Source organism: Stylophora pistillata, chromosome 3 (assembly GCF_964205215.1).
Source record: "Stylophora pistillata chromosome 3, jaStyPist1.2, whole genome shotgun sequence".
NCBI classification, from domain to species: Eukaryota; Metazoa; Cnidaria; class Anthozoa; order Scleractinia; family Pocilloporidae; genus Stylophora; species Stylophora pistillata.
Window position 1 is genome coordinate 43,033,465 of NC_142521.1, and position 15,000 is coordinate 43,048,464.

The following is a 15,000-nucleotide window of genomic DNA, read 5'->3' on the forward strand; positions in this document are numbered from 1 at the left end:
AATTCATTGTATTTACCGTAAATTTGTTCTTCATGAACAGGTAATCTAAATGCGAGGGGATTATGTATTAATATGCAAGGGGGAATAAGTCACTTATCCCCCTTGCATATTAATACATAATCCTCCTGCATTTCAATCAGCTCTTCATTAGCCCCGCTCTTCCCTTCAAGCAATCAAAGCCGCACCCAGCTTTTCAGACAGTTGATTCGGGGGTTATGTAATATACTCCCCCCGAAAAGAAGAAAGGAATCCGAACTTATGTAAAAATAAGTGTAGTTATTGTCACATAACACCTCTTCTAATCAAGTTGCATTGGTTGCCGATTCGGTCTAGAATTGTATTCAAGATTCTTCTGTTAACTTTAAAGATCTTGCATGGCACAGCTCCCACTTACTTGGATTCATTGATTTCTCTAAAGTCTCAGTCATGCTATAACCTGAGAAGCTCTTCTGACACCCTCTTGTTTAAGCAAACCTTGAGTTTTTACTTGCTCCTTGTGAAATTGACTCAGTTCTCATTGGCCATTTTGGTTGATTAGACCCTCGCTCGAAAAACGCTGTTACATATTTGCGTCTTAAATATGACTTTGCTCCACCCCAATGGGAAAAAGGGAAAGGAAGCAGCTACCTGCATGTGATCGAGTAAGTCTCTAGAAAAGCTATTAGCTCTAGCTTGCCAAGGCTATCTTCCTTCTTTATCTTGGCTAAGCATGGCTTTCAAACTTTTAAAAACAAAATCCGAAACATGTTACTACGAAGTGTGTAATAAAGAAAAATAACTCAGTAAAAACTTGCAGAACATTTAATTTTCAAATACAAAAACAGTTTTCCGGATACTGTGAATAGTTTTACACGACGTGAATCTAACTTTACGCTATCTTGGAAATATGATTAAATGAATTGAAGATTGACTTTTCCCCTAAATACGTAATTTTAACCCTTTACTACCCGCAAACTATCTAGTTACCGGCTTTCCTTAATAGCTGAAACAAAATCTCCTTTCTTGGTAAAGAAATTGATATTTTCTTATATCAAAGATAACATCCTTCAGTCGATGAGTTTGACGATTTTTATCGCATACTTGTAGGAGGATGAACTGATGTCATAAGAAGACTAATTATGAGATACAATGAAATATATGAAGTTCATATATTTGCGGTATTAGATACATGTGATGCACGATCCTCGCAGTAGATAGCGCTATTTAAATATATGAACTTCATATATTTCATTGTATATCATTTATCACTTTCACGGGTTTATTACGAATCAACTTAACGGCCTGCTCCCAGTTGGCTTGTTAGCTCAATTGGTAGAGCGCTGCATTAGTATCGCAGAGGTCAGTGGTTCGAATCCCGTACAGGCCTGATTTTTTTCAGGTCTGATTTTCGCTATTGCTTAAATAGCGCTATTTACTGCGAGGATCGTGCATCATATGTAAGACTAACTATGTTAATTACTTCTATTTGGCAGAGATTCAACAAGAAATTTGCTAAAGATGACGTAAAGCTAATCCGAACTGATTTAAGCGACTTGGAGTCCTACGGAATATAATTTGCTTTATACCTTGTCTTAGTTCTGGCATCTTCACAGCGTAGATTATAGGATTCACCAACGAGTTTGCGAAGTAGAGTAGGTTTGATATTCTAACAATGTGATAGAATATCCTCGGGGGAAAGTATTGGCGATAGAAAATGCGAAAAATCAGTTCTAATATCGCTGGAATCCAAGTCAATAGGGACGCTAAAGTCACAAGAAATAATGCTCTCGTCAATTTTCTTTCCCTCACACCTGCTTGGGAGTGGTGTCGGGGGCGACGACTTAAGCGGACTTCGATTAGAATGGAAATGTAAGAAACACATATTACAAAGAGGAGAGAAAGAAAAGACCAAAGAAACCAAATGGAAGGGGTTGAAGGTGATGTTACCAGCAAGAGAGCCGCAGTTATAATCCAAGTAACAGCAATTAAAACTCCATAAACCCATTTCTTAATGAAACGATGTTTGAATGGACGAAATGTTGCATGTACCCGCTCTAATGAAATGATAGCGATATTTATAAGAGAAGCAAAAGGGAAACTTTGAAATAATTTTGCCAACGCCAGATAAGTGATCCCGAGCCAATCGATCTCCCACAGATCACAGAAAGCCCCTACCCAATATATACTTGAAGGTATGGTGACTGCACCGACTAAGAGATCGACTATCGCTAGATGTATTATCAAGTAAGTGCTCTTTCTTATTAACTGGGGCTTCTTCATAAATACAATAATGGTTATGATATTAAGGCTGACTGTGGCCAGAGATTCTGTAATGAACACAACAAGCCAGAGAATACATTCAGGAAGCGGCAGCCAGGTCTCATCTTTCGTGCTATTGTAAGAACTGTTTATGGCGTTGTCAGTCATTGAGTTGCCGTCCGCCAAATGGTCTGAATCTGGAGGAAAGAAAAACACACAAAATGATTGGTTATTGGAAATTTACCTTGACGAATACAGGTATTGAGTTCTAAGAAAATCATTTTCAAACGTTTCTTTCCTATGTTTTTACCACGTACGGATAAGTAAGGTGTTAAACAAATCTTTTCTTTTTTTTTTTTTTTTCTTTCCACATGTTATCATAATATTTATCTTGCACGAAAGACAACTCTCCGGACGGATTTAGGCTCAACCAGCCTGGGTTTTTAGGAAATGAAATTCAATCCTCCAATATCAGCTCAGTCAGTTAAGAAATATGGAACAGTCTACGATCACGCCAAGTTGCTCTGCAATGGTTAATAAGTTTTCATCAAAATTGTTTTATCTTTTACTAGTGTAAGACGGCCAAAACGGTCGACGTAAGAACAAAAGATCCGAGGGAAGATTTACAAGTTTATTAAACAGCAAATAAATGCAACGGTACAAAAAAAACGGGAACGAGTGACACTAAACAATAAATAAGAAAACAAAGCTCCAATGAGCTAAAGGATGTAACAAGATTGAAATGGATTAGGAGAAAGTACTTAACACTAAAGGATAACCTACAGACAGAAATAATTCAGTAAAAGAAAGGAAACAAACAAAGTACTTGAAAACAGGAAATTGTGTGACAGAAACTATCTATAATAGTGATTGCTACACGAGGCATGAATTCAACAAAGACTACGAGCCAGGCTTAATATTACAACTTGAGCTAATACAGTATAAAACAGTGAAAGGGGAAAATGAAATTGCTAGTGTAATGAACCCATAATTTGGTACTGAAAACACTGGAATCATAGCAACAATGAATTGGAAGCAGGTAAGCAAAATATTGCAGCTGCTAAAACGAAAACAATTGCAGTTTATATAGCAGAGAAATTGCATGCTGTGTGACAAAGGTCAGAGTAAATAAATAAAATACAGTAGTAAGTTAAAAGAAATACGTGGCTAAACTAAGCAAATTCTAACCCGAAAATCACTACAAAAATACAAATGGTAACAACTACATGCTAAGCTTAGGGCTCAAACAAACATAAAATACTGAAACATACCAAAAGCTAGTATAGCTTGGAATCCGCTTTAAGGGCACTCTCAGGAAGGCAACAAATCAACTGAACTTACCGAGCAAACGGTTGTAACTTATAGTAAAATACAGGAAAAGGTAAAAATAACTTAAAACCAAATATGGGCTAGGAGCGGCCAATTAAACGGGAATTACATAAGGGAAATCGGTGTTTACTCTTACACAACAGGACAAGGGCAGGTAAAGGAATAATGAAATTAACACATTACTAATACAGTTAACACAAGTAGTATATTGCGCCTGTATGTTATAAACCGCGAGGTCTGGGTCCGAGTGGCTCGGCCGAGGTTAGTTATTCATACCGTGTAGGTGTACGAGGGGTTATAAGGGTAAGGGTTTTAGGGTTAGGGTTAAATGTCACGTAGGTGTACGATGGGCGATTAGGGTTAGGGTTTAGGGTTTTAGCGTTAAATTTCGCATAGGTTCGTGAGTAGAAGTTTTTAAAAAAGTAACGTTACAAAGATAACAAAAGAAATCCAAGATGGCGAAGGAATAAAGTACAACATTTGGTTTTTACGTATGATTTATTTGAGAAGAGTGATTCGAGATGGAGAACAGTACTTAATCGACTTTGCACCCGACGAGAACGATTACGGAGGAATTAAGTACAACATACGTTTTTACATATGATTTATTTGTTCACTCTGCACGATACTTGAGTTGTAAATAGGTAACATAAGCTAGAAAATAATTTGGATATATCAACAAAGTTGAAATGGTAAATTGGACACCGTAACAATTACAAAAGCTGACGTTTCGAGCGTTAACCCTTCGTCGGAGCGAATGAGCTAACGCTCGAAACGTCAGCTTTTGTAATCGTTACGGTGGCCAATTTACCATTTCAACTTTGTTGATATATCCAAATTATTTCGTTACTCCCACCGACGTAGCCCCAAACAGTTTCTCTCGAAACTATCAGCCTTTATTCATAAGCTAGAAAAGCTGTCATCATATCTTTGTGTAATTGATAAAATGTAGAATGTTCTCCCACGTTGGAATCATAAGTTTCAATCTCGTCAATGTATTTAATCACGTGTCTGCGTATTTCACAAAGATCTTGCGTGGTAGCTTTTTCTTTGACAGGGAAGTAGATTGTTCTGCTTCGAATCATAGGTTTATGGCAACTTCCGCGCGGTCTGGGTCCGAGTGATTCGGCCGAGTGGGTTCTAATTAAATATTCATACGGCGTAGGTGCGCGAGGGGGGTTTTAGGGTTTATTCATGCGGCGTAGGTGCACGAGAGGATTAGGGTTGTTGGGGTTAGGGTTGTTGGGGAGGTTAGGGTTAGATTTCACGCAGGTTCGTGTGTAGGGTTTTTTCGCATCTCATTTTAAAAAAATGATTTTAGAATGAAATGATTTTAGAATGAAACTTTTAAAAATGAATTTAAAAGTTGGCTTGTTAGCTCAATTGGTAGAGCGCTGCACTAGTATCGCAGAGGTCAGTGGTTCGAATCCCGTACAGGCCTGAATTTTTTTCAGGTCTGATTTTCACTATTGCTTAAATAGTGCTTTACTGCGAAGGATCGTGCACATATACGTTTCATAACCGCAGTTCATATATATGTATTTCATATGTTTGTTGTTTGATTTATCATCTACGGGTTTATGTCGAATTAATTTGATGGCCTGCTCCCAGTTGGCTTGTTAGCTCAATTGGTAGGGCGCTGCACTAATATCGCAGAGGTCAGTGTTTCGAATCCCGTACAGGCCTGAATTTTTTTCAGGTCTGATTTTCACTATTGCTTAAATAGTGCTTTACTGCGAAGGATCGTGCACATATACATTTCATAACCGCAGTTCATATATATGTATTTCATATGTTTGTTGTTTGATTTATCATCTACGGGTTTATGTCGAATTAATTTGATGGCCTGCTCCCAGTTGGCTTGTTAGCTCAATTGGTAGAGCGCTGCACTAATTAGAGGGGAATGTATGAGAGATGTAGGAAGGAAACACAAATTAAAAGCGTTGAATAAATCCTGGTTTAGGGTTAAATTGCGTAGGTTATAGGAGCGTGTTTTTTTTCATAATTTGAAAAAATAAAGGTCAGCTAAGATGGTGTAAAAACAATAAAAATAATGAAACCTAAGATGGTGTTTAATCCTCCCTTACGGAAAATGATTTCAAGATAAAATGAATATTCAAAAAAACGTTCATTTTAGAATAAAAGGAAAAAATTTTCGTGACCAGGATTCGAACCTAGGTTACTGCGGTCACTCACACGACCACACCCCTAACTCTCACCTTAAGCCCAATTCCCTAACCCACTTCTTCCCACATTAAAATAGAAATAAAAACCCTAACAGTCAAACATCAGAGTGAGACAAACAATGGAGACAAGAAAACGCAAGATGGTGACTCATACTTCCAATGGTAAAAGTGATTTCAAGATGTCATTAGCATTCGTATCGTGTAAAAAAAATCGAGAATAAAAGAGGTTTGTTTCCGCCTAAACCCTATGATGGGATGTGAATAATTGATCCCACTCCAATAAAATGAAAATAGTTCGGATGGTGATCACTCAGTTCATGAGTATTCAAAACTCTCTGAAAATGAACAATGTGTCGTTCAAGGTATAAACATGCGATAGCTTTTTTCTCACTAAAAATATTTACTTTAGTTCAAATCTTAATTAAAAATAAACTGTAACGCGCGAGTGTGATTACTAGCAGTGACGAAAGTGTTTTAAATTGTATACAAAATTCCGGAAGTGAGGAAAAAATAACAACGATACATCGACGCAATTCAATGACAATGATTCGAAGAGAAATAATTAAATCTCCCGTTTAAAAAAATTATAAGTAAAAAAATCGAACGAAAAGGGTATTCAAAAACGCAGCACCATGCTCATGAACATTCCCATTTCTCGGGAAAAATGAGCCATAGAGCATACAAACCGGGGGAAAATACGAAATGCCAGCAGGCGTTGTAACTGTCTCATTATTTTCTGACCATCTAATTTTAATCAAGTCGTAGCATCCTTACATTTTTTCGGATCAAAGTCAATGACCTGTCTGTCCAAATTGTTTCCGAGTTATGACGTGTGTGAATCAATGATAGACCGATGGAAATCTAGCAATGGGTGTATAAGAGTGGCTATGAGTCGGAATGGTATGATCATACATGGGACCAAAGTGATGATGAAGAAAGTTCGATTTCATCCAATCAGACAAGTGATGTATCTCACTGAAATTAATCCCTACATAGAGGTCGAAGAGAAGATAAATACAATTAAACCATTCCTGGATACTCCGTTTAAACACAAAATAAAAGCGGTGAAAGAGAGGCAACATAGCAAGTACCTATATACAAGCACGTTTTACACAAAACCTCGACATCTATATGTGATAAAGCGATTGGAAGAATTACAAGGAGCATAATCCAAAGACGACTTTAGCTTATACGATATGAACTTGCTTTACATATGACGAAACATTACTAAAACGTGGAAACATTGCCACGGTCACTACGCGACCGCATTCCGGACGCGCGCGCAGGAGCAGGAAAGAGGAAGAGAAGGAAAGAGTGTACATAGAATGACCACTGTAATAAACTGTTTTAAACTGTCACATTTGTTAGTGGTAATGTCTTACCGCGAGTGTATATGAGTCTCACGAACTGAGTAAAGGGCCATTTCTGGTAGTAAAGGAGGGTGCTGGGATTTTCTCTTTTAACTTATAAGGACGAGTTCTCTTTGCTGGCTGCTCTCTCTTCTTTTCGAAGACTCTGATGAGAAGGAAATCATACATTTTAGTATGTTTTATATTTCTACGATAATTGTCTTAAACGCTCAGACTTACTTGTTATCTTTGGTAAACTTCCATAGGTGATCTGGACGAATCACGGTCCTTCCATATTCTCCATTATCAAAGTACTTCATACGCGAAAGGGTACAGCTCACGTTATGTCTCCAATCAATCTCTCTTCCCTCTTTCTCTCTCACGAATTGCGGGAAGTTTGCTTCAATGAAGTCACAAATTTGATTAGGGAACATACCCCCTTTTACTGCACTAAACTTAAGACCGCCGACTCGATCCCTCACTAAATATGAAACCGGTTCGTCAGAAATTAGAATAGCCTTTGCAATGACAGCCACATATATTTTCTATTCTTCTTCCTCCTCCTCCTCCTCCTCATTCCTCTTCCTCCTCCTTTTCTTTCCTCCTCATCCTCTTTCCTCCTCTTTCCTCCTCCTCTTCCTCTTCTTCCTTCTCTTTCCTTCTCCTCTTTCCTCCTCTTCTTCCTCTTCCTCCCCTCCTCTTTCTTCAAGTAATATAATTTATTCTTCATATGGACTCACTCGTTCTAGTCATTTTATTCCTCAACTTTACTCAGTTCTTGGGACTCATATACACTCGCGGTAAGACATTACCACTAACAAATATGACAGTTTAAAACAGTTTATTACAGTGATACTAGATCATTCTATGTACACTCTTTCCTTCTCTTCCTCTTTCCTGCTCCTGCGCGCGCGTCCGGAATGCGGTCGCGTACCGACCGTGGCAATGTTTCCACGTTTTAGTAATGTTTCGTCACATGTAAAGCAAGTTCATATCGTACAAGCTAAAGTCGTCTTTGGATTATGCTCCTTGTAATTCTTCCAATCGCTTTATCACATATAGATGTCGAGGTTTGAGTAAAACGTGCTTGTATATTGGTACTTGCTATGTTGCCTCTCTTTCACCGCTTTTATTTTGTGTTTAAACGGAGTATCCAGGAACGGTTTGATTGTATTTATCTTCTCTTCGACTTCTATGTAGGGATGAATTTCAATGAGATACACGACTTGTCTGATTGGATGAAATCGAACTTTCTTCATCATCACTTTGGTCCCATGTATGATCATACATTCCGACTCATAGCCACTCTTATACACCCATTGCTAGATCTCCATTGGTCTATCATTGATTGACACCCGTCATAACTCGGAAACAATTTGGACAGACAGGTCATTGACTTTGATCCAAAAAACATGTAAGGATGCTATGACTTGATTAAAAATTTGATGGACAGATAATCATGAGACAGTTACAACGCCTGCTGGCATTTCGTATTTTTCCCCGGTTTGTCTGCTCTATGGCTCATTTTTCCCGAGAAATAGGAATGTTCATAAGCATGGTACTGCGTTTTTGAATAACCTTAACGTTCGATTTTTTTCTGATAATTCTTTTAAACAGGAGATATAATTATTTCTCTTCGAATCATTGTCATTGAATTTCGTCGATGTATCGATGTTATTTTCCTCACTTGCGGAATTTTGTATAGAATTTAAATCACTTTCGTCACTGCTAGTGATCACACCCGCGCGTTACAGTTTATTTTTTAATTAAGATTTGAACTAAAGTAAATATTTTTATCGAGAAAAAAGCTATCGCATGTTTATACCTCAAAGGACACATTGTTCATTTTCAGAGAGTTTTGAATACTCATGAACTGAGTGATCACCATCCGAACTATTTTCATTTTATTGGAGTGGGATCAATTATTCACATCCCATCATAGGGTTTAGGCGGAAACAAACCTCTTTTATTCTCGATTTTTTTTTTTACACGATACGATTGCTAATGACATCTTGAAATCACTTTTACCATTGGAAGTATGAGTCACCATCTTGCGTTTTCTTGTTTCCATTGTTTGTCTCACTCTGATGTTTGACTGTTAGGGTTTTTATTTTGATTTTGGTATGGGAATAAGTGGGTTAGGGAATTGGGCTTAAGGTGAGAGTTAGGGGTGTGGTCGTGTGAGTGACCGAAATAAACCAGGTTTGAATCCTGGTCACGACAACCTTTTTCCTTTTATTCTAAAATGAACGTTTTTTGAATATTCATTTTATCTTGAAATCATTTTCCCTAAGGGAGGATACCCAAACGCGTAATATAGTGTCCATTCTCTTTTCCCTGTGTTGTGTGACAATAAACAATACGTATGCGAAGACAGTGTGTTGGAGTTAATCTCTCCACCATCTTAGATTCTTTTGTTCCCATTGTACTTTTTTGTACCGTTATTTTTTAAAATGAGATGCGAAAAAACCCTACACACGAACCTACGTGAACTCTAATCCCCAACAACCCTAACCCTTAATAACCTTTACCCTAAAACCCTAACCCCTAATAATCCTAACCCTAATAACCCTAACCCTAATAACCCTAATCCTAATAACCCTAACCCTAACCCCCCTGGTACACCTTCGCGGTATGAGAGACACTCGGACCCAGGCCTCTCGGTTATACCCAGTAAGGCGCCCTACACTACAAACACATTACTAACACAATTAACACGTTACTAAAATTACTGACAATTTACTAAAATTCCAGAAAATAAAATAAACAGAAGAAATATGTTTTAAGTAGAAAATAAGCCCAAGTGACTCTGTCACACTAGGAGTTTCAACTTACCCCGATACTTAAAATTGCTATTAACATACCTTAACGGTAATGACCGTTCTTCAAATAGACTTATGTTCGCAAGCAAAGTTCAGAGCTAAGCACTCAAGAAGCTAGAGTCGCTCTCAGCTATCGCCTCGCGCGACTCTTACGCTTCTTTCGTGCTTAGCAACCTCCCGCGTGCATCCATAACTCAATAGTGTGCGCTGTTGTGTTTACCGTTTGTTAAACAGAACTGTCAATTTACATATTCAGGTGATTTGGTCTGAAACGAATATCTTTAACTATTTCTTAAGGATATTTTCACAACACAGGTCACTTTAATTCGTTCACATGCCTCGTATTAAAAAACAAAATTCTGGAGATTCCGGAGCGTGGGTTTTGGGCTTAGAAATTCAATCCTCTAATATCGGTTCAATCAGTGAACAAATATGGAACGGTCTAACTATTATCGCGCCAGGTTGCTCTGCCATAGTTAGCAAGTTTTCATCAAAGTCGTTTCATCTAATTCCTCGGAGTCTTAACCCGATACTTAAAATTTCTTTAAACATACCTTAGCGGTAAAGACCACTCTTCTAATAGATTGATGTCACAAGAAGAGTTTATAACTTGGACAGAGAGGCAATCTTGAACTCGTCGAGGATCATATAAATATGACACACTTTTTACTAAAAGCATTTTTTTAAAGGCTCAATTGAATGAATTATCCAGCGCAGCTGAACAGGAAAAACAAACAGTCAAGTCACGGATAAGGAATCATGTCCTAAACCTGGACATGCGCGAGTCGTTATGATAAGTAAATATTGAAATTAAATAACAAAGTACGTATATATTTTGAACAGATGCTCTTTAAGCGGTCCTTTACCCTCTAACCGAAAGAACTTAAGTTTCCTCGATAAATTCTGCCTGCGATTTTAGCATATGGCGGCTACTTAGACAGGCGGTGAGGATTCCAGAAACTGAGAATGTTTGTTAGAAACCGTGCGTCCACGTGATGCGATGTTTTCACGATCAGAGATATTCTTAGAAAAAACATTCCGGCAGAATGTTGAACCTAAATGAGCCTACCCGAAAGAACCAAAGTTATTGATCTCGTAGACTTTGTTTGGTATATATATATATACTTGGTATATATATATATACTTTGTTTGGTATATATATATATATATATATATGAATAAATGTAATTTAAAATTTATTTACAATTTATTTATTTGTATTTTTGCAGTTCGATTACCAGCTTGTTATCGTTCGGCGGATTGAGACTAAAACTTGCGGGAGTCATTGGACGATAAGCATGGCCACTTCAGATAGCTTCGTGCTTATGGACGAGCTTGAGAAGGACACAGGTAATTGCACCTGGTGCACTCTACGCAGTTTATCCGCTTTCATCGCCTTCCATCACCCACAAAAGCACTGAGTTCGCATTTAAAATAGGCGAATTCAACGACTGTCGTGTCCTTTTTTTTTTTTTTCCTTTACATAGTTCACCGGCCGTAAGAACAACTTTTTTACGATAAACAGTTGTAAAATCAAACGTTGTAAAGTTGGAAGTTGTAAAGAAAAAAGAAAGAATATAGAGCTAAAAGGAAACATCGTTTTGAGGGGTTGACAGTGGAAACTTCGAGAGGCATACTTAAATGCAAATGTGTCCCCTTCATGGCTGTTAAAAGGTGTTTTATGTGCTATGAGCGCAATGACAAGTTCAAGAAGGAGCCAACTGGCTGGACCTGGTGCGTTTTACAAGGGCTAATTTTAAGTAAGCAGTAACTTAACAGCCTTGTTGCTGATAATAATGAAGGCAGTTAGTAAAAACTCGAGATCGAGCTGAAATTTTGAACTCCCTCTATTCTTACATGACAAGGCTACAAGGAGAATGGAGAGAGGGAAAGTTAGAGACGAAATGCCCATCCGGTCCACCGCCACTATTGTTTTCAACCATCCCGCAAAGCCGGCGATTTTGTGTGGTGTGCTAAGCGACGAGAGGCGAGGCCGCAAGGGAGAGAACACATTCTCAGTAAACGATTTTAAAGTAAGAAATTGATGAGTCATTAGCCTTCAGTTTCACTTTAACACATTTCCTGGTAGTTGCTAAACGTGATGTTACATTAAGATAACAGTTTGATACTTTAGACAATTCTCATTTCTTGTGTGTTGGGTAATGTTATGACGAACTTAAGAGGAGCCTTCCTCAAGATGCCAGGGATGCCAAGAGCATTACTATCTTTATAAATCAGTTAACTAAGTTAAATTTGGATACCGAATTTAATTGCAAATGCACCTTCTGCGTTTGATTCACGCCTCCTACGTTATTTCAATAATAGATTTTATTAGCCCTTAATCTGCAATATTTTTAGCTTGTATTTTTCGGGCATTTAGCATGTATTTTTTTTTAATATATATTTTCTCAAGTTATTTATTCATTTATCATATTATAGTTTCTAATTATATTAGTTAGTATGCACGTACATTTTTGTAACGAGCATCTTTTTGCTCATCAATGTTTCGTGTTTAAATAAAGTTATACTTATACTCTATGTTAATTAGTTATTGAAGGCTGAAACGAGAATTTATCTTGAGTTGAAAGACAGGAAAATCGCTTGATTTCGAATGGAAAATAATTTGCTTTATTCGTTGACTTACTTTGGGAATCCCTATAGCGTTAAACCGGCGCTGTTCTTTTCATCTCAGAGTATGACTGGCCGAAAAGGTTATAATAAATATGAACACTTAGATCCATTTCTGTCCAAAGTTGATTGTTATATTTGTTAACAAGCTCGAGAGGGAAGTAGCTTATTACACCTGATGCACCCTACAAGGAACTATCAAGTATCATGCAGTTTTTCTAGGGTTTAATCATGATTAAACCTGTAGGGGGATGGAGAGAATCCAGAAAGCTACCCGCAGGTTGTCCGCCTTCATTGTTGTTCACCACCGAAAAAGAGCTAAATACGTAAGCAAAATAGACGGATATAGCAATCGCGGTGGCTTTTAGTCATGTTTCATACTTTACATTAAGCAACTGACTGCAGCAGTTGCTTCATTTCAACGATCAAAATGAAAGTTTGCAAAAAGGAGAAAAAGAATGAAACGCGAGGAGAAAGGAACGCGCCCGTTCGACTTGCCGACAAACGATACCGCTTTGGTTACGTTACGTTGACGACACATTCACCGCCGTTCGACACGACGAAATTGACGCATTCCACAACCACCTTAACGAACAAAACACTGACATACAGTTTACCAGAGAAGTCGAAGAAAATGGCAAACTTCCTTTTCTAGACTGCCTGGTAAGCCACAACGACAACTCATTACGAACGACAGTTTACAGGAAACCGACACACACCGACAGATTACTAGACGAGTCATCCTACAACCCTACATCACACAAAGCCACAACTATCAGAACTCTAACACGACGCGCACAACTAGTATGTGACTCGACAGGCAGCTTATCCGACGAGAACAAATAAATACACCGTGTTTTTACGAAGAACAACTACAACAACGACTTCATCCGACGAAACACTCACCGACCCACTACCACTACCGAAACAAACGACACCGCAACCCCTACGACTACAGCAACCATACCGTACATAAAAGGCATGTCTGAAAACATCTCGCGCATCTTACTACCCTTCAATATCCGCGTCGCCCACAAACCCATCACCACACTACGTCAGTTACTAACCAACGTTAAAGACAAAGACGAACCGAGGAACAGACAGGGAACGATTTATAAGATCAATTGTTCCGACTGCCAAGCCTCCTACATCGGTGAGACTGGCAGAAACCTCACAACAAGACTGACTGAACACAGACGGGCGACGAGGAAAGGTGATGTCAGCAATCACATTGCTGAACACCATCGACTTACCAACCACAACATTGACTGGGACTCTGCACAATGCCTAACCTACAGCACTGACTATTTTCAACGACTGACTCTGGAAAGCTGGTTTACTAACTTAGAACAGACTCCCCTAAACAGATGTCAACAACTACCCGCCCCATACAAACGACTCATTCACGACATAAACATCACAAACGACCGAAAAAGAACAACCTAGCTTTACCGACAGACCGAAACAGACCAATCACGACCGACTTACGTCACTTGAGTCTTACAGCCAATAACATCACGGCAAAACCAACCGATCATTTCACACGAACTGGAATAAGAACATTCTACTGACAACAATCATTCACTTGACTCTGATGATGACTTCCGCACAGGTTGTCGAAACGTCAGTCACTGCCACCGACAACAATCCTTCTCAGGACTACACTCACCCGGACGATCAGACTACACCTTCACAATGAACATAGTTAGCGCACCTACATTCCACGGTTCTCCACCGTGAACCGTGGAACGGTTGAACCGCCTTCCGGCTAGCTCAGTGGATAGAGCGCTGGACTGTAGTGCGGGAGGTCGAGGGTTCGAGCCCCGGCCGGACCAACACTCAAGGTCTTAAAATAATTGAGAAGAATTTGCTACCTTTCTATAACATCAAGAAATGGTTAGATATTCTAGTCTTCTCGGATAGGGACGAATAAATGGAGGTCCCGTCTCCTGCAGGGATGGGGCAGGAGACGTTAATTTCCCATACACGAGATTACTGTGTGATGGATGTCCTCCCCTGGGGTGGGATGGGTGGGTTAGGACAGCAGGTCCACATCAGCTATTACAGCTGCCAATTAATCAACCTGCTTAAACAAATAAATGAACTTCAACTTCAACTTCAACCAGATCCGGATATTGACGTGCCGCCACAAGCCAGGAGACCACCCAAAAGCGTGACATGCGTACAGCCATCCGATTTCGAAACCTCGAAAGGAACTGGTCGTATAAGGAAAATGACGGAAAAGGGATTGGCTTTTCTTTTGAAAAATAAGCTCGCGAATCAACATACTGCTTATAAGAAACTTAAGGAACAGATGCAAAGGATCCTTGCGTTACGCGACTCACCAGAGACCGAAATAGAAAAATTAGAGGGAGAGAGATTTTATCTCGATCATTTGAAGGACAAATTCAATGACGCTCACAAGGAGTACGATGACTTGTTGACATC

At 38.8% G+C, this 15,000-nt stretch overlaps 1 protein-coding gene and 1 long non-coding RNA gene across 4 annotated transcripts in view; one reads left to right on the forward strand and one right to left on the reverse strand.

The window, feature by feature from the left end:
• Window positions 1-783: 783 nt before the first annotated feature.
• LOC148736214 (trace amine-associated receptor 9-like) overlaps window positions 784-15,000 on the reverse strand; it is a 20,233-nt gene continuing 6,016 nt past the window's right edge. For both annotated transcript variants that reach the window (XM_088755429.1, XM_088755431.1), the window contains exon 3: window positions 784-2,435. In XM_088755429.1, the coding sequence (XP_088611555.1) occupies window positions 1,492-2,406 (915 nt within the window). In that variant the 5' untranslated portion in view covers window positions 2,407-2,435 and the 3' untranslated portion in view covers window positions 784-1,491. The remainder of the gene's footprint in view (window positions 2,436-15,000) is intronic.
• On the forward strand, window positions 3,140-12,462 carry LOC148736215 (uncharacterized). Of its 2 annotated transcripts, XR_015999441.1 has the most exons (3): window positions 3,140-3,277; window positions 11,154-11,274; window positions 11,790-12,462. It is a non-coding gene; the product is annotated as an uncharacterized LOC148736215 (long non-coding RNA). The 2 variants fall into 2 exon arrangements; XR_015999440.1 differs by lacking the exon at window positions 11,790-12,462 and having other exon boundaries at window positions 11,154-11,529.